Source organism: Thalassophryne amazonica, chromosome 11 (genome assembly GCF_902500255.1).
Source record: "Thalassophryne amazonica chromosome 11, fThaAma1.1, whole genome shotgun sequence".
Taxonomy (NCBI): Eukaryota; Metazoa; Chordata; class Actinopteri; order Batrachoidiformes; family Batrachoididae; genus Thalassophryne; species Thalassophryne amazonica.
This window is the reverse complement of record NC_047113.1, coordinates 37,617,946-37,643,951: the sequence shown is the minus strand read 5'-3', so window position 1 is coordinate 37,643,951 and position 26,006 is coordinate 37,617,946. Positions and strand designations below refer to the sequence as shown.

Sequence of the window (26,006 nt, the reverse complement as noted above, 5' to 3'; positions counted from 1 at the left end):
TGTTGGTGTTTTGTGGCGGCTCTGTGATTGGATGACAGTACTCCGTCCAGTCCAAAATGGTTAAAAGATGTTTTTCTTCTTCTTCTTCTTATGGATTTCCGGCAGGCTGCGCGCCAGTCAGCGCATTGCTGCCTTTCACTGGCAGACCATGACTACTACACTCTACTCACAGACTATGCTGCAAGCCAGAGCTAAACACAAAATCCATCAGGGCATTGTAGACCTCTTGCTGACGTGCAGATGGATCAAGCAGCACTTTAATAGAAACAAACTCAAAACCAAGATCAAAAAGATGTGGAAAAAAGAACTCTCCTCTGCTCAGAAAATCTTTTACACTCCACCAGAACATGAGGTCTCTTTCTTTGTACAGGTAAATTAAACAACTGAATGATCATCCTCCGAGGCCGGTGATTCCATAATTATTGCCAGGGGTTGTAATATTTTATTGGCTTTTGTAATATGATTATGCTGTCTGTGGGTAGCATGTTAGGGTGCATTTCACATGATGGTCCATTCTTGAAAATTTCTGGCTTATTCATTTATTTTAAGACTGAGTTCAAGCTTCATTTTTGTGCTACAATGACCTATGTTGTGATTCTTTTCAGGGCCTCCATTTAAATTGGGTGGAAGGAAATCTATGATAGGGACAGACGGAGAGGAACAATAAGAAGAACAGGGCACCTTAGTTTGTGATATGCATGAGACAGAACATCCGGCCAAGGCTAGAGCGAAGACAGCATAACCCAGAATTCCTACAGTCAAATGTAATGTATCAAACAACAAGAAAGTTAGGGTAAAAGTACTGAGAGTCGGGGGACACGGTGGGAAGTAAAATAAAAGATCTGCCTGGAAGGGACAAAGGTTGGTATAATAGCAGTTTGTTTCTCCTCGAGCTATGATTACACTATGTAACAAATTTTTATTTTTGTTTTGTTCCTGGGTACACAGTGTGTTTTCCTAACCTGTTATGCCTTAAATAAATAGAAAATAGCTGTTATTCCACAGAAACTTTGCTTCTGTAATCAGGACAATGATATTTTGAAATTTGTCTGTTTTCAAGAATATTCTCGATTCGCCTTCACTACTACTGAGTAGTCTTCTAGAATATTCTTTAACTGCTAGAACTGTCCAGAATTTTCTAGAAGTTTCCAGAATTATCTAGAAATTTCAAGAAACTTTTAGAACTTTACAGAACGTTAGAAAAAATAAAATCAAAGTTTGTGCTGAATGTAGTCATTTTTCCATAGACTTTAGACATAAGCAGTTGAAATATAACACTTAGAAGCCAGGAACAAAAATTGTTACATAGTGTAATTTTTTGTGGGCTTAACAGTGTTTGGGGGTCACTCTTTGGATTATCCTAAAGTCATGTAATTAGGATCTCAGTTTGAGTTAAGGTATATCCACACAGACTTTGTTTTGTATGTTGGCATAACATTTATGATGTGATATATATGATTACTTTTTGGGCAATGTACCATACATGTCAACCTATACGGATTGTCCATAAATTATATGGATTTTTCCGAGTTTCAGAGTCATACGGACGTACAAATAAAGTCTTACGGATATTCAGGGTTTGGTCTGTAGCGGCTCTGTAAGTAACCGTTTCTGCAGCGCGACTCCACTTTGATGAGTGAGCCAGTGAAGCAATGCTTCGATCCACTAGTTTGTTGGTTCTTTGATTCGCTGCTCTTCAGAAACGGCTAGTCCACTCCTTAACCCCTCTCAAAGCCATTAAAATATCGTGAGTCACTATTGTGTGGATTAAAGTCACTAACTGGGACTCTTGTCTTGCTGCAGTCAAGAAACGAGAATCATCCTCTGTTCCGTGCACACAGCTCCAAACACTGTGCGGCTCACTGCCAAGACAGGGTCTGGTCAGAATTAATAACTTCAGAATGAATTGCCACTTTAAATAAAATGACACCTCTTTAGAACGCTGTATTACAGACAAGAAACTACAATAGACTAAAACGTTTTTTTTCCTCCCAAAAGGAGACGTGCTGCATTCTTTATGAATTACATCCTGACGTGCAGCACAGCCAGCTGAGCTCAGCTCAGATGTATGGAAAGACATTCATGCTAATACTGTCTGAAAGGAAATGCTTTTGACGAAAACTACCGATTTAATTTATTCCTATATATGTCCAGAGATCAAGGATCCACCATGTAGATTTTATTATGTCCAAAGTTTAAGGATCCAGTGATCAATTTCATATTTATTTACTTTAAGACTCAATAAAATGTTGTTCAATTTCAATTTAGTCGGCTTATAAAGCGCCAAATCACAACAACGGCCGTCTCAAAACACCTCACAGGCAATTTTCGATACACATGAAGAAGTTCTGAGGTTTTATTTTGTTCATTATATTCAACTTATTTTTCATGATTTTATCAATGTCTTCCATTAATGATACACAGTTCTTGTTTCTGTAAAAAATAATTAAATTTGACACGTTCAGTTCTATAAAATTGAGCTTGATGTATGAATACTAAATCTCTACTGTTTGAAATTCAACTGTGGAGAAAATACTAATGATCCTGAGTTTAATGTCATTGAGGCAACAGATAATATGTGGACAAAAACCCAGTTATGTGATACCACTATGCAGTTGTGTGTAGTGTAATAAAACAGATTTTAGTGTGATTTGGAGGTTATAAGGATTTTGTGTTGATTTTATGAATTTTCTCACTTGGTTATACAGGTGGACCCAGGTGGACCCTCAAAGATGTTGACATGCATAATGTAGACCACCAAGATATGTGTTTTGGTTTTAATGGGTTTTTGTTACAGTTTAGTGGGTTTGAGACATAGTGACAGATGCACATTTTTTGTTGGTGGACTTCCTGGGATGTGCTAAGATTTTATACTATACTATTTTATACTATAATAACTGGGCTGCTTTTGTGCTTTACAATATGCACATAATTTTTACATATTCCGTAAATTTAATGTGAATCCAATGAGAAGTTGAAGGAATATATCCTAAATGTGCTAAAAAGGGGGGGGGGGGTGTTCACAATAACAGTAGCATCTGCTGTTGATGCTACAAACTCAAAACTGTTATGTTCAAACTGCTTTTTTTTTTTTTAGCAATCCTGTGAATCACTAAACTAGTATTTAGTTGTATAACCACAGTTTTTCATGATTTCTTCACATCTGCGAGACATTCATTTTGTTGGTTTGGAACCAAGATTTTGCTTATTTACTAGTGTGCTTGAGGTCATTGTCTTGTTGAAACACCCATTTCAAGGGCATGTCCTCTTCAGCATAAGGCAACATGACCTCTTCAAGTATTTTGACATATCCAAACTGATCCATGATACCTGGTATGCGATATATAGGCCCAACACCATAGTAGGAGAAACATGCCCATATCATGATGCTTGCACCACCATGCTTCACTGTCTTCACTGTGAACTGTGGCTTGAATTCAGAGTTTGGGGGTCGTCTCACAAACTGTCTGCGGCCCTTGGACCCAAAAAGAACAATTTTACTCTCATCAGTCCACAAAATATTCCTCCATTTCTCTTTAGGCCAGTTGATGTGTTCTTTGGCAAATTGTAACCTCTTCCCCACGTCTTTTATTTAACAGAGGGACTTTGTGGGGGATTCTTGCAAATAAATTAGCTTCACACAGGCGTCTTCTGTCACAGCACTTACAGGTAACTCCAGACTGTCTTTGATTATCCTGGAGCTGATCAATGGGTGAGCCTTTGCCATTCTGGTTATTCTTCTATCCATTTTGATGGTTGTTTTCTGTTTTCTTCCACACGTCTCGTTTTTTTGTTTGTTTTTTTTGTCCATTTTAAAGCATTGGAGATCATTGTAGATGAACAGCCTATAAGTTCTTGCACCTGCGTATAAGTTTTCCCCTCTCCAATCAACTTTTTAATCAAACTACACTGTTCTTCTGAACAATGTCTTGAACGTCCCATTTTCAAAGAGAAAAGCATGTTCAACAGGTGCTGGCTTCATCCTTAAATAGGGGACACCTGATTCACACCTGTTTGGTCCACAAAATTGACGAACTCACTGACTGAATGCCACACTACTATTATTGTGAACACCCCCTTTTCTACTTTTTTTCACTAATAGCCCAATTTCATAGCCTTAAGAGTGTGCATATCATGAATGCTTGGTCTTGTTGGATTTGTGAGAATCTACTGAATCTACTGGTACCTTGTTTCCCATGTAACAATAAGAAATATACTCAAAACCTGGATTAATCTTTTTAGTCACATAGCACTACTATTATTCTGAACACTACTGTATATTAATAGAGCTTGTTGCTGTTGAAGAATATAGTGATCAATATTTATCAATGCTTATTAAACACGTAATCAATATCTAAGGCTAATTACATGATATCTATATTTCATATATTTGATATATATTTCAAATACTTTTGAAATATTTGTTTGTATGCTTTTGAACTGTGTATTGTGTGTACCAAATTAAAGGTATGTTATGTTTATGATTATATTTGCTTTTGTTTCAAGATTTGTTTTTGCTTTAGTAGTTCAGTTTCTTAGCATGCTGTTATAAAGATGATTTACTTATATAATCATTTTCAAAGTGTTGTAAATGTGATGTGTCCCTGTTTCGGAGAAGCCCTGAAGATACATTGAGAAACATGTAACAGCATATGGAACAGGATGCCAGTACTGACCACAGTCAGACAAGGAGACTAAACTTGATACACGGGTATGATTAGACTTATTAGAATATTGTGCAATTTTGAGATGTACTAATATTCTTGTGGTACAACCGCGTAATGAGACTTGCTGACAGTCTTTCAGTTTGCAGTTTTCTGGCCCAAAACAATTTCCTATCAGTTTAGGCACAAGTATCACATTAAGAGAAAGAGGAAGCAAGAACACTCCATGGCACGTGTGGGCAGGACCAAAGCCATGAAGAAGAGGCATGAAGACCACTCAGATGAAGGACAACACCTAAGATTAGCATGAGTCATTGTATTAGCATAGGAATACTGAGGAGTATAAAACAGAGCCCAGCCCACTGTTCGGGGTTCCTCTTTGCTGAGAGCTTGCTGGAACACCAGACGCCTGGTTGGAAGCTCTCATCTCCTGGGACCCTTAGACCTTCTGGGTATGATCTCACTCATTCTGTAAAACTTGCATTGTTAAATTCTGTGACATATAAATTCAGTTTAATAAATCTTTGAGTGGTGGTCTAGCCCTCAGAGTAATTATGTTCAAACTTAAGTAACTGGTCAAAACCTACTTTCAAATCAACGGACGCGCGGGATAAGAGAGTCAGGGGAGAGCGAGGTCACTGGAGACCCCTGAATTATCCGAAGAAACTCTAAGACATGAGTATTTTGCAGAAAAGTAGAAATGTATGAATCAGTTTTAAGATTTCAGATTTATTTTGTATTTGACTTATTTTAGCCTGTCTGACACAGATATTGGCTTGGATTGTGTTGAGGTGAATTACATCATATTTGAAAAGAAATACAATAGGCTAGAAAGAGATGACAAATATGACATGCCGTGGCAATTTGGGTATATGTGATACTTTATGGACTGTCTTGTGAAATGTGACCATTGATTGTTTTCCTTTTGTGGTGTCTTTTCTCCCGTTTTTGTTTAGTCGTAGCTCTTTGAGTTTGTTTTTCCATTAAGAGGATGTTTTCTTGTAGCTTTTCTTTGGTGGTTTTTCATTATGTTTTCAGATGCTGACCATGTTTTTCGTGTAGGGGAGTTCGGGTTTTTCAGGGTTTGTTTAGTTTCAGATTTGATGGCAGATGTAGTGGATGGTTCCCGTTGTTTTGAGTGGTTTGGATGAGGTGTGATATGAGTGGTGGACATCTTTTATTGTGCATTCTTTTTTCAGGGTGACTACCGGAGGGCACCTGGGGACACTGTTCTTCGTTTATTATTGATTTTGTGATTTTGCATTATTGCCAGTAAGGTGTTATTCTTAACTATAAATTTGCTTGTATTTTACTTTTTTAGGGTGGACAACGTGACTGACTGCTCGCTGTCATGGGTGGACAGCTGTTGTGTTTATTCTTGCTTATGTGGACATCGACAAGGCGTATTGGTCTGCGTGTGGTACCTATGGCGGAGTAATTACATTTCTGTTGTACACCCTGAACATCGGTGGTGTGGTACCTGGGAACGTGCCTGGGTGATTCTTTAACTACGGGCACTATTGGCCTTGTAAATGTAATTTCCACCACACCATTGCCTTACAATATAAAGTGCCTTGGGGCAACTGTTTGTTGTGATTTGGCGCTATATACATGTGCTCTGATGTCACTGTTTATCTCCATAGAAACTACCCAAACAATCTTTCATACAAACTGTTTAAAGGGACATTACAGTGCTGTGGTGGAAATTACGGCAATAGTGTGGGACAACTACATTTTGTTTAAAAAAAATCACAACAGTTGTATGACATTGAATACCCCAATTATGTTTTGATTATTTTACTGATATTTTATTCAGAGATATTTTAAAACATTAGAAAAAACGTTTCTAACGTTTCCTTACCATTCATTTTATCATTATCAAAAGTCTGGGTGTGGGACAAGCACAAAACGGCAATATTTGCATATAATGATGCTGAAAAAAGGTGAAAAAGTCATCATAGACTACTAGAACAAAGTTCTTAACACACTTTCATTGTAAAGATAACTATAAAAGTGTGAAATTTCCCTTTTTCTGTTTTTCATACAATATGATCAAAGGACATAAGTGCCCGTAGTCTAAGAATCACCCGCCTGTGTTTCACGGTTGTTTTTTAGTGTAAATCTTCTTTGTATTTGTTTCTGGGGTGTAACCATGCAAACTCTAATGTGGAATTTGAACTGTTGTGTTTATGCTTTGGTACACGCCGTTAAACATGGAAGTGTGTACGGTATGGATTTGGGTCCAACGCTCCATTGTGATCCCATGGGCGTTGGTTTCTGTGACTTGGTGTGGACAGTGCCCCTGGTTAAGTTCTGCATCAGCCAGCCCCGGGTAAACCCTACATTGAGCGCAACATCACAGTCAACAGTCAGACACTTAGCGCAGTGGACCAGTTCACCTGCCTTGGCAACACACTGTCACGTCGCAATGCTATATGACAAACTGAGTATCAAGATCGCAAGGGCCAGAGTGACCTTTAGCCGACGATACGCAAATGTCTAGAACAGAAGAGGAGTTAGTCCAGAGACCAAGCTGAGGTTTTACAGGGCAGAAGTGCTCCCTACACCTCTCTACCTGTGTTTGAACAGCGGATATAGGAGTCACCTTATCACCAGCATTTTGTCACAATAAATCTCGACATATAGTACAAGTAGTGTCCGTGACAAAAAAAAAAGTCCTTGTACGAAAATGACTTTTAATATAAATCATTTCCAAAATTTGATCCAGTTTCAACCAGATACTTCACATTTAAATGTGTCAACTGAAGATATTGCTCAGAAGAGTATTGGATTAAAGAATTTAACTGCAATGATCAACGAATCGCACTGTTTAACGACGTCATGAAATCGTCTTCAAATGCAGAGGTCCACTTGTCTTTCCTAAAACATGACAAAAATACAAATGAACAAGGACTTAAACAGCGTGCTTTAGCTGTCATTTTAACAAAACGATATATTTATTTTCCCTGAAGTTTATCCAAGGTGGTCCCATACATTGACTTTACACAGTGAAGAAATTCTGATTAATAGTATTGATCGATTTGTACAGAAGGAGGGCACAAGTGTGAAAAGAATCTTAATTTATACAGTCAACAGTCCCTGTTTAAAGAGACGAGAAAACACAAAAGACTGGTATAAAGTCAAACCCTGTATGTTTCTGGTTTTAGAAAAGGCACATCAATGGCACAGTCTGTATGGATTTTACACCATCTGTTTATTCACAAAGTGTTGGGGTCTAACTGGGCCAAATTATTTTAAAGGACTCAACTATTCTAGCATCTTATGTGACTTTGGTCCATATATTGAAAAATGGAATGCTACGCCATTTCAACTGGATCAAAACTGTAAGAAGAATTTCATTAAGAAAAGTGGAATCTACCACAAACTCTTCAATAATAAGAGTAAAAAACACTTAGAGCAGGTTCTTAAATCTGCTAAAACGGTTCTGGCACAGAGTTCAAGATTATGCAAAGAGCAACATTTGGAACATGGAGAAAAATAATCACTTCATTGGCGACCCATCCTGATATATCTAACAGTTTACGCCATAATTGGAATGAAATGGTTACCATCAGCCAAATGAAAGCCATGGACATCAAACAAATAACTGCATACTTTAACAAAGGCATTGTTGTACGTTTTATGCAATTGCAAAATCTTTTTTTTGCAAAACAGCAGCCCACTACAGCTTCATCAGTGTCCCTCAATGAAAACATCATAATGTATACAACTTGTGGGACACAACACAAATTAAAACAATTTTAAAAAGTCCAAAGCAAGGCCCTGCTGGAAATACTTCCCCCCGTGAAGGACATTATCACAGACACCTGCTTCTGTCTGGAGTTGATGCTGAAGCAAAAGAAATGTTGGCCAGGGTCAGTTCTGGGTCAGCATTGGTCCTGTTACTGCTAACGTTGTAACCCAACGCAACCTACCACATGGACGGGTGGTCGGTGTCTAAACCGCCTCCCCCACTGGCATTTACGCTGGTGACGAGGGTGGCACGACACCCCGCAGGAGAAAAAGCAGGACCTGTCAAAGGTGCAGATGAACTCCTTGCGAGTCAATGGCAATCATACAACTCTCATCTCCTGTGTGAAGCTAATTTATTTGCAAGAATCCCCCACAAAGTCCCTCTGTTAAATAAAAGACATATACAGAAGAGGTTACAATTTGCCAAAGAACACATCAACTGGCCTAAAGAGAAATGGAGGAATATTTTGTGGACTGATGAGAGTAAAATTGTTCTTTTTGGGTCCAAGGGCCGCAGACAGTTTGTGGGACGACCCCCAAACTCTGAATTCAAGCCACAGTTCACAGTGAAGACAGTGAAGCATGGTGGTGCAAGCATCATGGTATGGACATGTTTCTCCTACTATGGTGTTGGGCCTATATATCGCATACCAGGTATCATGGATCAGTTTGGATATGTCAAAATACTTGAAGAGGTCATGTTACCTTATGCTGAAAAGGACATGCCCTTGAAATGGGTGTTTCAACAAGACAATGACCCCAAGCACACTAGTAAATGCACAAAATCTTGGTTCCAAACCAACAAAATGAATGCCTCACAGATGTGAAGAAATCATGAAAAACTGTGGTTATACAACTAAATACTAGTTTAGTGATTCACTGGATTGCTAAAAAAGCAGTTAGAACATAATACGAGGTCTGTCAATAAAGTATAGGACTTTTATTTTTTTCAAAAACTATATGGATTTCATTCATATGTTTTTACGTCAGACATGCTTGAACCCTTGTGCGCATGCTTGAGTTTTTCCATGCCTGTCGGTGACGTCATTCGCCTGTGAGCACTCCTTGTGGGAGGAGTCGTCCAGCCCCTCATCGGAATTCCTTTGTCTGAGAAGTTGCTGAGAGACTGGCACTTTGTTTGATCAAAATGTTTTTTAAACCTGTGAGACACATCGAAGTGGACACGGTTCGAAAAATTAAGCTGGTTTTCGGTGAAAATTTTAACGGCTGATGAGAGATTTTGAGGTGATACTGTCGCTTTAAGGACTTCCCATGGTGCGAGACGTCGCGCAGCGCTCTCAGGCGCCATTGTCAGCCTGTTTCAAGCTGAAAACCTCCACATTTCAGGCTCTATTGATCCAGGACGTCGTGAGAGAACAGAGAAGTTTCAGAAGAAGTCGGTTTCAGCATTTTATCCGGATAGTCCACTGTTAAAGGAGATTTTTTTAATGAAAGACGTGCGGGCGTATTGCAGCATCGGCTCACAGCCGCCGCGACGCTCCGCCACAAGAAAAACACCTCTGTTGGAAGCCTTAAGGACAAGTTGGAACATGTCCAGCTGTTAAACAATTTCTCATATACTCACTCCACTGAAAGCCATCAAAAGCCGCCTGGATTTTACAAATGGTTATCAACACGGAGGTGTTTTTCCTGTGCCGCCGCACCGCGCCGGCTGCGTCCCGATGCGCGGACCCGTCCGCACGTCTTTCTTTAAAAAAATCTCCTTTAACAGTGGAATATCCAGATAAAATGCTGAAACCGACTTCTTCTGAAACTTCTCTGTTCTCTCACGACGTCCTGGATCAATAGAGCCTGAAATGTGGAGGTTTTCAGCTTGAAACAGGCTGATGACGGCACCTGAGAGCGCTGCACGACGTCTCACACCGTGGAAAGTCCTTAAAGCGACAGTATCATCTCAAAATCTCTCATCAGCCGTTAAAATTTTCACCGAAAACCAGCTTAATTTTTCGAACCGTGTCCACTTCGATGTGTCTCACAGGTTTAGAAAAAATTGTGATCAAACAAAGCGCCAGTCTCTCAGCAACTTCTCAGACAAAGGAATTCCGACGAGGGGCTGGATGACTCCTCCCACAAGGAGTGCTCACAGGCAAATGACGTCACCGACAGGCGTGGAGAAACTCACGCATGCGCACGAGGGTTCAAGCATGTCTGACGTAAAAACATATGAATGAAATCCATAGTTTTTGAAAAAAATAAAAAGGACCTATACTTTATTGACAGACCTCATAGTTTTGAGTTTGTAGCATCAACAGCAGATGCTACTATTATTGTGAACACCCCCTTTTCTACTTTTTTTTTTACTAATAGCCCAATTTCATAGCCTTAAGAGTGTGCATATCATGAACGCTTGGTCTTGTTGGATTTGTGGGACTCAACTGAATCTACTGGTACCTTGTTTCCCATGTAACAATAAGAAATATACTCAAAAGCTGGATTAATCTTTTTAGTCACATAGCACTACTATTATTCTGAACACTACTGTACTTCAGGAGGGCAAGATGCTTCTGAGGTTAAGTCGCTTTCCAAAAGCAACATTAGGAAGACCAACGTTTGACATTTTTGTAAATGTTTCTGTATTCTGTGAGTTGTTTGCAAAATAACAATAACTAAATTTATTTTTAAAAAAAAAGCTCTGGGTTTGCCGTATTGTCTGCATCCGGGTGCTGTTGGGCTCTAACAAACCTGTGCTGAGCACGTAGAAATTGTGCATCATGCACATTTTGCATTTTCTATCCCGTTATACAGCTTCACAACTAAGTGGTATAGAGGAGGATTTTCTTAAAAAGAAGACCTAAAAGTTCAGCTACAATTTGCCAGAAGATACATCTGAGATGCAAGCCTAGATTTGATGTTTTTATGAAAGAAAATCTTCCTCTATACCACTTCATCATGAAGCTGTATAACTGGGGATGCAAAATGCATCTCTATACTTTTTGCCCTTGCCATGAACATGGTGGTCAAGTCAGCTGAGGTGGAATGCAGAGAGCGCCTGACAAGGTCTGGTGCACGACAGCCCCTGATAAGAGCCTACATGGACCACTTATCGTTACGATATCATCAGTCCCAGGAAGCAGGTGGATCTTACAAGAACTTGAGAGACTAATCACGTGGGCAAGGATGATTTTTAAACCCTCTAAGTAAAGGGCCATGGTGTTGAAGAAGGGGAAGATGACGTACTGCACATTATTACGGGGGTGGGGGGAACACTAGTCAGGGTCTGATAAACCCTGGCTGGATTTCCTGGGCGAGAGTGTATGATGTTGTGAGACCCAACAGCCAATGACCCCAGAATACATCACTGATGAAGCATCCCAGTGCATCCAGCAGATATTTCTTGCATAGGTATAGAAAACATTATTTCAGAATTGACCCATTCAGCTGAGACATTTAATAATTACTATATACGTTTTTTCACCCACCCATGTTTACAACCAACAAAATGTTCAGTTGTGGTTTACCTTAAATTTTAACAATGACTGTAAACACAGTTTTGTTTAAAACACAAATGTAGAGAAACAGCAATAAAAAGTATATTTCTATCCTTTTATCTTACAAATGTAGAAAAAGGTCAATGTCAACAATACTTATCACTATCATTTACTGCAAACTGAATTTTAAAACTGCAAAGATTAAAGCACAGAGTCTTAAAGAACAGAGATTAAAGTGGGCTTTAATCTCACAAGATCACTAATCATTCACATATATCAATGTTCATCATTTGCTTTAAACTATGGATTCCAGGACGTTTGAAGATTTTTTGTTTTGTACAGACGGACAGCCGGGCATAAGGATAATTTCTCTTGACAAGCAAGTTGTGAACAGAGGTGTTGCATGTTCAGGATTAAATGCAACTACTAACAGTGTTTCTGGCAATAGAATAATAGTAGCGTTCACTTTATATTCTGGATTTCAACAGAATTATTCTTGACATACAGCATAGTGTCAGCCCCCCCCCCCCAAAAAAAAACAGCAAATATAAAACATGGCTTTTAATACAACTCATTTTCCAATTTTGAGCCAGTTTCAACCAGACACTTCACATTTAAATGAGGTGTCAACTAGGGCTGAAGGTATTGCTCACTTGGAAGAGTACTGGATGAAAGAATTTAACTGCAATGATAAAAGAATTGCACTGTTCGACGACATCATGAAATTGTCTTCAAATGCGGAGGTCCACTTGTCTTTCCTAAAACATGACACAACGACAAATGAACAAGGACTTAAACAGCGTGCTTTAGCTGTCATTTTAACAAAAGAAAATGATATCACTGTTTTCCCTGAAGTTTCTCCAAGGTGGTCAAATGTGTTGACTTTACACAGTGAAGAAATTTTGATTAACTGTATTGATCAATTTGTACAGAAGGAGGGCACAAGGGTGGAAAGAATCTTAATTTATACAGTCAACAGTCCCTGTTTAAAGAGACGAGAAAACACAAAAGACTGGGATAAAGTCAAACCCTGTATGTTTCTGCTTTTAGAAAAGGCCCATCAATGGCACAGTCTATATGGATTTTATACCATCTGTGTATTCACAAAGTGTTGGGGGCTAACTGGGCCAAATTATTTTAAAGGATTCAACTATTCCAACATCTTACATGACGTTCGCCCATATATTGATAAATGGAATGTTACTCCATTTCAACTGGATCAAAGCTGTAAGAAGAATTTCATTAAGAAGAGCGGACTCTACAACAAACTCCCTGATAACAACAGTAAAAAACTCTTAGAGCAGGTTCTTACATCTGCTAAAATGGTCCTGGCACAGAGTTCAAGTTTGTGCAAAGAGCAACATTTGGAACATGGAGAGAAAATAATCACTTCATTGATGGCCTATCCTGATATAACTAACAGTTTGTGCCGTAACTGGAATGAAATGGTTACCATCAGCCAAATGAAAGCCATGAACATCATAAAATCAATAACTGCAGACTTTAACAAAGGCATTGTTGTATGTTTTATGCAACTGCAAAGTCAGTTTTTGCAGAATAGCAGCCCACTACAGCTTCATCAGTGTCCCTCAATGAAAATATCACACTGTATACACTTAGTGGGACACAACATGGATTTTATAAAAAAGATATAAAGCAAGGCCCTGCTGTAATGGTTCCCCCCCACCACGGACAATATCACGGACGCCTGCTTCTGACTGGAGTTACTGCTGTTGCAAAGGAAACATTGGCCAGGGTCAGTTCCGGTCAGGTCAGCATTGATCTTATACTGCTAACATTGTGTCACGCGTCTAAACTGGCTCCCCCACTGGTGTTTAAGATGGTGAAGAAGGTGGCATGACCCCCAGTAGGAGGAAAAGCAAGACCTGACAAAGGGTAGATGAACTCCTTGTGAGCCAGTGGCCACCATGCAACTCCCAGGCCAGGAGTGGGAATAGGCAGTCACACCCTTTCATCAATTTCACAAGTGATTCTCCAAATTTCCTCAAATTCCTTTCCTCCTTACTTGAACTTGAGGGGCCCGAGGATGACTGGCCAGGCCAGGGAGTGTGCACCATTGCTGCAAGGTGCCATATTTACCGATTAACGAACCACATCCACTGCAACCTCACTGATGTACCCCTCTGTCTGCTGCACGCAGGTCGCTGATGGTCACAGCCCAACAACTGGGGTACCACCTGTTCAAAGATGGACTGTTTCCTATATTTGTACTTCACATTTTTGTGTTAAATAAACTCACTTGCCATTTCATCTGCTGTGTGGTTACCATCTTCTTTTTGGGTCTGATTAAAACACAAATCCAGACACACTGCTTAACCTTTGATTAATCTGAGGTTGACTGGACAATTTCACATACATGTATGAGCCAGGTTTTGTGGACATCAGACAGAAAGAGAGTGTGTGTAATAGAATTTTGATCACTGACCTTAGCGATCTTGAAGTTTGCCAAAACAACTCCTTTAATGTAAATTCTGGAGTTGATGGTCATCCACATCAAATTTTGTGGAAACCTCACAGTAGCAGAACAAATACATTTGTCAAATTATCATATGCTGATGATTGACTGCTGTAATACAGTGTGAGACTTGTAATCAAATGTAAAACCAACAAATAACCAAATAACCATGAGCTACACAATGTCATGTGGTTTGTTTTTTGCAAATAATTGATGCCAAATTGTATGAGGCGGCATGGACTTGAATAATTTCCTTTATTAATGATACATAGTGTTAGACATCATTGTCCCAGCGCACATAGCAGCTCTCCCTCCTGCCAGTGGAGCTTTGAGAAGTGGCATAAACCATATAAATTTTCCCTCACATGATGCTGACTTTAAATAAACAGGAAAAACAATAAATACCACCAAAATAAACACATTAAAAATGCAGACTTTTATCTCAACCAAACTGTATTTTAATCTTACTCCTCATTTGTCTTCAGTGCAAACAAGAGGCCGATCTTCAGCATTTTGTCCTCAGACATCCTTCGACCAGCCCAAGTCGAGAACTCAGCAGGATGTGAATGTACAAGTCCAACAGAATATCACCTCAGCCTCATACGTCTAGTTTACCCTGCAATATACTCGAGTTAAAATATCGCAAAAGACAATTCAAGTCCAAATGTTACACCAATTAAAAAAAAACAAAAAAAAAAAACAGAAAAAGTACTCCTAACACCAGAACCCCTTTCTGGATTTATGATTTGTCAACATTTAAAGACATTAAAAACAGATTTAAATCCAGAGAACAAATAAGGCAAAGCAAGCTCACATATACACAGCATATGTTCCTATTTACATTGACTTTACATGCTGTTTCGTAACTCTGCTCACAGCTGAAGTGGAGTTGATTAGCGTCACACTGTGCAGCAGCACTAACGACTGCAGTCATAAGCTCCTGTGGCGTGGCACTCCAAACAAACACTGAAATGGGTGACCTGAAAAGTCCAAACACTTACAGCCGACACTCCTGCTGCACGGGCAGCTGCACAAACACTATCAGGTTTGGTTGAGCCGCTTTTGTATTGCGTCCTGTTAATATGTGTGATGAAGCAAAGCGTCACCAAACAGTTATAGAAATCATGTCAAAACCAGACGTTATCACACAGACAGACTAAGATGTGGGGGGGGGGAATAACAGCTTTTTAAGAGACCAGGATCTGCACGCACAAGCAAACAAAACATGACCAATAAACAGTCAACCGAAACCTTGTAGTATCAGGTAACAGTGTGGCATCTAGATGAAGGATACCTAAACCAACCATAAACAGGCCACACCATCCCCTGGTACATGTGACCAAAACCACATTAAGGTAGGGAGTGTGGAATCTGTCAAAAGCAAGACCAGACCGTGCATTCTTACTTGCAATGAAAGGTGCACCTTGTAAACTCTGCCGGCTAACGGTACATACACACTGAGGGTTAAAATACTTCCAAAAACAAAGGTCACTAAAAGTAAAATATAAACGGTAGCACGACTGCAATGACTGACAGGTGCTACGAGTGCGTGGGGATAATCTGTGAACAATCTCCATCAGTTACCTCACAGCTTACTGAAAAGGGTCTCACCCCCAGTTTAAAGGAGAAAAAGGGGGCGGGGGGAATCAGACCAAAGTCACTCATCTGTGATGATGTCATTCATCCTACATGAGGCTCCACTCCTGTGACCTTGATGCACAATGATGAGAGTTTCCTGTTTTTTGAGGAAGTCACGAAGGTGCAGTCCAAAAACTCAGGAGTCCATTAGTCTCTTGGCAGAATGGAAGTTCCGAGTTTCTGAATCAAAAATTTTGTAATTGAGAAAACCTTAAAATAATAAATTAAACAAAAATCCTACATTGTGTTCTGGGCAGTTTTACAGTGTGCAAGCAACCAAAATGAGTAAATCCATAAGAGGCTGTAGGGTCACACGTAGCCAGGACTGGGGCTCCGACTTTTAATATGAGGTTAGAATTAAAATAAATCACTTAAACATTAAAGGGTTGGAGAAATGTTCCTCTAATCAGCTTATAGTAAAACACTTTAGCATATGTAAAGAAGAGTTGCCAACTTGACTGCTTAAAAACTAGTTTGCCTCAACAGGCAAGTGGTCGTGAACAAGATTTAGTGTGTGTCTATACGTGTGTGTGTGTGTGTGTGTGTGTGTGTGAGAGAGAGAGAGAGAGTGTACAGGTCCAGCAGGCTGTAGGTGGAGACTTTAATCCAGTCAATGCAGTGTGCTGGCCTCATGGTGGCGTCTCTGCGTTACTGGTTGTCGTTTTTTTCTTTGCAGGTTTCTTTGCCGTCTTGGTTTGAGTCTTTCAGGTGGAAAGAGAGGAAGGAGATAAACAGAAAGGTTAATCAACACATCAGAAGTCAGACATCACAACTTTGGATTTGGTGAATTTCATTATTGTAACCATAATTTTGATGGTCTGTTCAAAAATCCATTAAAAATACAGGTTTATGCTTTTGTACAGGGAAAAAAAAAATCCCCAAACAGATGTTTCATGAACATTTGCTTCATTTACATAGCTCTACACATCATAATGACCTTTTAAAAATATACCATTCAAAGCACATATGTGCAAGAGTTTTAATCATTCAATAACAGATGAATGTCTTTTGCTAATAAATGCAACGTTTTTCAATCACCAAACAAACTATTTACTCAGTTTATTTTAGAACTTCCTTAAATAACTATAGGTATATATTTGGAAAGTCCCACTAATAATTGTATTATACTGTGATAATTATGTATGATCACTGTCCACTCAGAATAAAACCATCACAGAGATCCTGAGCTTCAACTTGGTACCAAAAAGCAAACTTTTGTGTCAACATGAAATGACTGCTGGTTCAGGCATAATCAATCAATCAATCAATTTTTTTTTTATATAGCGCCAAATCACAACAAACAGTTGCCCCAAGGCGCTTTATATTGTAAGGCAAGGCCATACAATAATTATGTAAAACCCCAACGGTCAAAACGACCCCCTGTGAGCAAGCACTTGGCTACAGTGGTAAAGAAAAACTCCCTTTTAACAGGAAGAAACCTCCAGCAGAACCAGGCTCAGGGAGGGGCAGTCTTCTGCTGGGACTGGTTGGGGCTGAGGGAGAGAACCAGGAAAAAGACATGCTGTGGAGGGGAGCAGAGATCGATCACTAATGATTAAATGCAGAGTGGTGCATACAGAGCAAAAAGAGAAAGAAACACTCAGTGCATCATGGGAACCCCCCAGCAGTCTACGTCTATAGCAGCATAACTAAGGGATGTTTCAGGGTCACCTAACTATAAGCTTTAGCAAAAAAAGTTTTAAGCCTAATCTTAAAAGTAGAGAGGGTGTCTGTCTCCCTGATCTGAATTGGGAGCTGGTTCCACAGGAGAGGAGCCTGAAAGCTGAAGGCTCTGCCTCCCATTCTACTCTTACAAACCCTAGGAACTACAAGTAAGCCTGCAGTCTGAGAGCGAAGCGCTCTATTGGGGTGATATGGTAGTACGAGGTCCCTAAGATAAGATGGGACCTGATTATTCAAAACCTTATAAGTAAGAAGAAGAATTTTAAATTCTATTCTAGAATTAACAGGAAGCCAATGAAGAGAGGCCAATATGGGTGAGATATGCTCTCTCCTTCTAGTCCCCGTTAGTACTCTAGCTGCAGCATTTTGAATTAACTGAAGGCTTTTTAGGGAACTTTTAGGATAACCTGATAATAATGAATTACAGTAGTCCAGCCTAGAGGAAATAAATGCATGAATTAGTTTTTCAGCATCACTCTGAGACAAGACCTTTCTAATTTTAGAGATATTGCGTAAATGCAAAAAAGCAGTCCTACATATTTGTTTAATATGCGCTTTGAATGACATATCCTGATCAAAAATGAATAACACCACAAAATATGCATAACAATCTTTTCAACTGAGATTTGAAAGTTTTACAACTTGGTGAGCATAGCATTATGATACTGTGCAGAGAAACACAAACTAAAACAGGCTTCAGCTGCTCAAAGAAAAAAACAAAACAAAACGTGCATTCACTGCATCTACCTCTGTCTTAGCAGTAGGTTTCTTGGTTGCCTTGACCACAGTACTGCGTTTCTGGGCCTTCTCAACCACATCTTCATCAGAGTGTTCAGTCCTTGTGTCTGACTGGTCAGAGCTATGTTGTGATGACATGTCATCTGGAAGAGACACCATAGATCGGGCTGCAGAATTGGACAAAACTTAGTGGTCAGTTTTGTCATGGGAGCACTGCTGATATCATGAATCCATATTATTCTGTTTCTGTAATAGTTGCTGGTTCACTGGAGGACCCACTGGCTCCAGAGCTAATGATACATTTGACAACCTCAACATTTACAGCCAAAACAGCAGTGCTACTCAGCAAACAGGCAAATCGGTCGACACCTTGACAATGACCAGATGTAGCAATGACTGGCTTACCTTCAGAAAGATAGTAGTAACACTATAACCAGCCATACATCAAATAGAAAGGTGGCATTTACTGAAGCAATAAATAAAAATAAGTGACCACACTCAGCACTGCTACTTGTCCGTGACATTAAAACCCAACAATATCACTGTTCAAAAGATTTTGGACAGTGCAAAAAAACTTTTTTCATGTTATTATGGGGTGGTGCGAGTATAATTTTGAGAGAAAAAATGACTTTGCTCCATTTTGGAATAAGGCTGTAACATAAAATGTAGAAAAAGTGAAGTGCTGTGAATACTTTCCAGATGCAATGTATAATCAAAAAATACAGCATTATCAATCAATCAATTTTTTTATATAGCGCCAAATCACAACAAACAGTTGCCCCAAGGCGCTTTATATTGTAAGGCAAGGCCATACAATAATTATGTAAAACCCCAACGGTCAAAACGACCCCCTGTGAGCAAGCACTTGGCTACAGTGGGAAGGAAAAACTCCCTTTTAACAGGAAGAAACCTCCAGCAGAACCAGGCTCAGGGAGGGGCAGTCTTCTGCTGGGACTGGTTGGGGCTGAGGGAGACAACCAGGAAAAAGACATGCTGTGGAGGGGAGCAGAGATCGATCACTAATGATTAAATGCAGAGTGGTGCATACAGAGCAAAAAGAGAAAGAAACAATGCATCATGGGAACCCCCAGCAGTCTACGTCTATAGCAGCATAACTAAGGGATGTTTCAGGGTCACCTGATCCAGCCCTAACTATAAGCTTTAGCAAAAAGGAAAGTTTTAAGCTTAATCTTAAAAGTAGAGGGTGTCTGTCTCCCTGATCTGAATTGGGAGCTGGTTCCACAGGAGAGGAGCCTGAAAGCTGAAGGCTCTGCCTCCCATTCTACTCTTACAAACCCTAGGAACTACAAGTAAGCCTGCAGTCTGAGAGCGAAGCGCTCTATTGGGGTGATATGGTACTACGAGGTCCCTAAGATAAGATGGGACCTGATTATTCAAAACCTTATAAGTAAGAAGAAGAATTTTAAATTCTATTCTAGAATTAACAGGAAGCCAATGAAGAGAGGCCAATATGGGTGAGATATGCTCTCTCCTTCTAGTCCCCGTCAGTACTCTAGCTGCAGCATTTTGAATTAACTGAAGGCTTTTTAGGGAACTTTTAGGACAACCTGATAATAATGAATTACAATAGTCCAGCCTAGAGGAAATAAATGCATGAATTAGTTTTTCAGCATCACTCTGAGACAAGACCTTTCTGATTTTAGAGATATTGCGTAAATGCAAAAAAGCAGTCCTACATATTTGTTTAATATGCGCTTTGAATGACATATCCTGATCAAAAATGACTCCAAGATTTCTCACAGTATTACTAGAGGTCAGGGTAATGCCATCCAGAGTAAGGATCTGGTTAGACACCATGTTTCTAAGATTTGTGGGGCCAAGTACAATAACTTCAGTTTTATCTGAGTTTAAAAGCAGGAAATTAGAGGTCATCCATGCCTTTATGTCTGTAAGACAATCCTGCAGTTTAGCTAATTGGTGTGTGTCCTCTGGCTTCATGGATAGATAAAGCTGGGTATCATCTGCGTAACAATGAAAATTTAAGCAATACCGTCTAATAATACTGCCTAAGGGAAGCATGTATAAAGTGAATAAAATTGGTCCTAGCACAGAACCTTGTGGAACTCCATAATTAACTTTAGTCTGTGAAGAAGATTCCCCATTTACATGAACAAATTGTAATCTATTAGACAAATATGATTCAAACCACTGCAGCGCAGTGCCTTTAATACCTATGGCATGCTCTAATCTCTGTAATAAAATTTTATGGTCAACAGTATCAAAAGCAGCACTGAGGTCTAACAGAACAAGCACAGAGATGAGTCCACTGTCCGAGGCCATAAGAAGATCATTTGTAACCTTCACTAATGCTGTGTCTGTACTATGATGAATTCTAAAACCTGACTGAAACTCTTCAAATAGACCATTCCTCTGCAGATGATCAGTTAGCTGTTTTACAACTACCCTTTCAAGAATTTTTGAGAGAAAAGGAAGGTTGGAGATTGGCCTATAATTAGCTAAGATAGCTGGGTCAAGTGATGGCTTTTTAAGTAATGGTTTAATTACTGCCACCTTAAAAGCCTGTGGTACATAGCCAACTAACAAAGATAGATTGATCATATTTAAGATCGAAGCATTAAATAATGGTAGGGCTTCCTTGAGCAGCCTGGTAGGAATGGGGTCTAATAAACACGTTGTTGTTTTGGATGAAGTAACTTATGAAAATAACTCAGACAGAACAATCTGAGAGAAAGAGTCTAACCAAATACCGGCATCACTGAAAGCAGCCAAAGATAACGATACGTCTTTGGGATGGTTATGAGTAATTTTTTCTCTAATAGTTAAAATTTTGTTAGCAAAGAAAGTCATGAAGTCATTACTAGTTAAAGTTAATGGAATACTCAGCTCAATAGAGCTCTGACTCTTTGTCAGCCTGGCTACAGTGCTGAAAAGAAACCTGGGGTTGTTCTTATTTTCTTCAATTAGTGATCAATCAATCAACTTTTTTCTTCTATAGCGCCAAATCACAACAAACAGTTGCCCCAAGGCGCTCCATATTGTAAGGCAAGGCCATACAATAATTATGAAAAACCCCAACGGTCAAAACGACCCCCTATGAGCAAGCACTTGGCAACAGTGGGAAGGAAAAACTCCCTTTTAACAGGAAGAAACCTCCAGCAGAACCAGGCTCAGGGAGGGGCAGTCTTCTGCTGAGACTGGTTGGGGCTGAGGGGAAAAAACCAGGAAAAAGACATGCCGTGAAGGGGGGCAGAGATCGATCACTAATGATTAAATGCAGAGTGATGCATACGGAGCAAAAAGAGAAAGAACAGTGCATCATGGGAACCCCCCCACAATCTACGTCTAAAGCAGCATAACCAAGGGATGGTCCAGGGTCACCCGATCCAGCCCTAACTATAAGCCTTAGCGAAAAGGAAAGTTTTAAGCCTAATCTTAAAAGTAGAGAGGGTATCTGTCTCCCTGATCTGAATTGGGAGCTGGTTCCACAGGAGAGGAGCCTGAAAGCTGAAGGCTCTGCCTCCCATTCTACTCTTACAAACCCTAGGAACTACAAGTAAGCCCGCAGTCTGAGAGCGAAGCGCTCTAATGGGGTGATATGGTACTACGAGGTCCCTAAGATAAGATGGGACCTGATTATTCAAAACCTTATAAGTAAGAAGAAGAATTTTAAATTCTATTCTAGAATTAACAGGAAGCCAATGAAGAGAGGCCAACACGGGTGAGATATGCTCTCTCCTGCTAGTCCCCGTCAGTACTCTAGCTGCAGCATTCTGAACCAACTGAAGGCTTTGTGTAGTGATGAGTAGAAAGATGTCCTAGCTTTACGGAGGGCTTTTTTATAGAGCAACAGACTCTTTTTCCAGGCTAAGTGAAGATCTTCTAAATTAGTGAGACGCCATTTCCTCTCCAACTTACAGGTTATCTGCTTTAAGCTACGAGTTTGTGAGTTATACCACGGAGTCAGGCACTTCTGATTTAAAGCTCTCTTTTTCAGAGGAGCTACAGCATCCAAAGTTGTCTTCAATGAGGATGTAAAACTATTGACGAGATACTCTATCTCACTTACAGAGTTTAGGTAGCTACTCTGCACTGTGTTGGTATATGGCATTAGAGAACATAAAGAAGGAATCATATCCTTAAACCTAGTTACAGCGCTTTCTGAAAGACTTCTAGTGTAATGAAACTCATTACCCACTGCTGGGTAGTCCATCAGAGTAAATGTAAATGTTATTAAGAAATGATCAGACAGAAGGGAGTTTTCAGGGAATACTGTTAAGTCTTCTATTTCCATACCATAAGTCAGAACAAGATCTAAGATATGATTAAAGTGGTGGGTGGACTTATCATCTACAGCAACAAGATGGCACCGTCTACATGTGTGCCAAGCTGCTCCTGTATACTGATCTGAATGAGGTAGCATCTGACAAACACTCAGGAGCAAAAGATGGTGGTAACGCACCATTAAGCTGGATGCCAATGGCCATAAAACAAAAAGAGGAAGATCTGAACGAGGACGTGCTGGGCCTTAGCAAACGAGCAAAATTAATATATCTTTTTTAAAGTCAAGGTTATGAGTAAAGGTCCAAGATTTGGCCCAATGCTTTAAAGGAGATATTAAGAATGGTTATGTCAAAAGAACTGGCTGAAGATATACAGATGCACTAACATGAAGTCATGTATAATCTTTCTATTGGCAACGTGACCTTCAGCAACACTGAAAGCTCAAACTCTAGGTCAAAACTGTTTAGCTCAAACACTTTGAAACAATACAGATTAAACATGTTGGAAGGGTTGTGTGTTGAAGGATAGTGTTTCAATTTTAGACAGATTTATTCAAATGTCAACCAGACAAAATGATATATTACAGTGTCACAGAATTACAAAATTCAATTACATAATTCAGTATTGATACTGATTTATGTAACTGAATTTCTCCTCTGACTGCCCATTCTACTTCAGATCACTCTTTCAGTTGTGCTAAACCTTAAACACCAGTTGTCAGATTCTTTCATGTCATTCTTCTAACTTTTACACAAAGATATGAAGTTGGAAATGGTTTTGATTCTTAGTAGAAAGAGAAATAATTCTGTTTGTCTTTTTCCTTTCATTGTTGTACTGCATTTCTCTTTATATTCAGCTTGCAGCCTGTCAGGGCCACACAGCCAGCCCACATTATAATGAAATACAAGGTGGCCTTGGTCCAAGATTCACCTCCCACTGGAATCACATGCTTTCACCACCCAGCCAGTCCACTTTGCAGCAATCCTTTCTCCTGCAACACTTAATAATCACATGACTTAACCCAGAAATGCACTAAGTCAGGGAATGCGATTCTGCAAAGTGACATGCCTGTGTCACATCAGCAAACTGGACAAACTGTATAAATAGATTTGTGCAGCTGTGCATATGCATGCGAGCCTGACTGCGAACACGTCTATGACATTACATCTCGTGTGTTCTTACTCTGCCTTGTAGCAGTGCTCCTCGTCCGAGGCAGTGTGGTCGCGCCTGAGCTCATGTCATCCATGGGGTCCCGCCTCATCCGGACGTCTGAAGCGTGCAGAACCAGGTCATCGTCAGCGTTGATGAGAGTCAGGTCCTGCATGCTGAAACTCCGCAGCTTATCTGACAGCACACCCTGCCCCTGAGCACCAGAGCAAAACCAGACAGACATGTCAGACACTTGGCAGCACCAGATATTGAATTGTTTGGCTTCAGAGCACCACAAATGGTTCACAGCATGAGCAAACAAATTAAGAAGAAATTCTTGCATCATCAGCTTTGTGAGACTGATGCACTCTGGATCTCACATCATCATGCTTCAACAATGAAGAGTAAATATATGAACGTTGGCCTGCCTACTGGTAAACTGTCTGAAGATGCAGCTTCATTTCTGTCAACATATTCTGATCAGCTTCTGCTGGAATACCTTGCAATGCATTTTCCACTAGCAAGTTATAATAGGAAACATAATAAAAACACCCAATGATATAATCACTGTAAATACAACATTAAAATACAAGAACAATGCAAAGTGTGTCATATGCCCCCACTCATATGCTAAGCTGCCGTATGGTTTTACAGTAGAAGAGATTTATGTCTATAGCAAAAGACCAGTGCATTAATGATAGTATATGGTCTATTTGCATAGTGATTGCTGCTTTACAATTGTATACTGACCCTATTTTTAAAAGGATTCTTCTTTTATACACTAAGCCTTCAAGAAATGGTTTCAATCAGACGAGATATTCTTTAATTAACGCGCGGAAACAAAAATAAAGATGGTACCCATGGATGACCGACGACCCCTATTTACAAAGGGAACCTTCCTCCAGCCACCCCAATACACTACCAAGACACTTTCTCAAATCAGTCAAGGTGTTCTTTATCCAAATTAACATAACTAAGACAAAGCCTTGGACCGAATATTGATGTAGGTTGATGTAAATATATCATGTCAATTGTATGTGATACATCATAGTTTAAAATTACTTGGGTGTATGAAGGTCTTGAGATGAAGGTACTTTAAATAGACTGACACGATTTGTTAATGACAAAATATTGTAGGCTTTAATGGTACATACATGTGGGTTTATTAAAGGTATTCATGAAAATATCATTGCTAAGTAAAATATCAAGAAAAGAAACTTCTGTATTCTAGAGATCGATCAATTTACTTAATGATCAATGTAATTTACAACAACCGCAAATAATACATTTCATGTCGCCGACATTAATGAGCGAAGCTCCTCACCACCTCACCATGTCATTTAGGTCTTTGAGATCGGAAACAATATCTGAGAACGACTGACATGTCTTACCTTGGTGGCTGCAGTGACTGCAGCATTAGCAGCCAGGTTTAGACCCCTCTTCCCAAATCTCATCATGGTCTCGTAACTCCTGTCTTTTGCCTGTGCAATATATTCATCTATTTCCTGCAAAAGGATAAAGAAGAATCATGAGAAATAAAGACACAGAAAACATACCAAAACCAGAAAAGAAAAGACCAGAAACCAGAACCAGAAAAGACAAACATCAGAATGTGTTATTGAGGACCTGCAAATCAGCAGATTGTTGCACAGACTCATTAACATAAAAAAAGACCTGGGCCCAGTGTCATAAATCAGTCTAACCTTTCAGTCTACTAAACTTGTCGACTATGGTTAGTCACCCAGCATTATCTGTCTAATCACCGTTTCACACCGATGGCTTAATTTGTAGATTAGGGCGGTCCCGAAAAACAAAAACGTTTTCAACGTGCTTCTTCTTTTTTTGGTTCCTTTAGTGGAAAAAAAAAATTTATTGGGTGAAATTTCACAAGATTTGAAAAATATTAACCACTCCTGCCCAGCTCCTGGTTTTTTTTTGTTCAAGCGAGTGATATTTTGAGTTGTGGACTGGATACATTAGTTCATTAGTGGCAGATTTTGTTCCATCTGCCTCAGGTCACATTTTTGAGAGATTCAGCGTCAACATGGATGTCCTCATTAAGGACCCCTCAGAGTGGGAGGATGCCCCATCATTCCAGTCGTCACAGGTCCTGGATAACACTGCTGCTGTCAATGAGTTTTCTGAGCGATGACTGTTTGTTTTCACCAAATAGATGGACAGTGACATGTAATA

The 26,006-nt window shown here is 39.7% G+C and overlaps 1 protein-coding gene across 1 annotated transcript in view; it reads right to left on the bottom strand.

The window, feature by feature from the left end:
- Positions 1–16,554: 16,554 nt before the first annotated feature.
- The window catches only part of reep2 (receptor accessory protein 2), a 29,669-nt gene continuing 20,217 nt past the window's right edge, over positions 16,555–26,006 (bottom strand). The window contains exons 5-8 of the mRNA XM_034181425.1: positions 25,205–25,318; positions 23,847–24,027; positions 18,411–18,568; positions 16,555–16,681 (exon numbers count right to left, since the gene is read on the bottom strand). Coding sequence (XP_034037316.1) covers positions 16,610–16,681; positions 18,411–18,568; positions 23,847–24,027; positions 25,205–25,318 — 525 coding nt within the window. The 3' untranslated portion in view covers positions 16,555–16,609. The remainder of the gene's footprint in view (positions 16,682–18,410; positions 18,569–23,846; positions 24,028–25,204; positions 25,319–26,006) is intronic.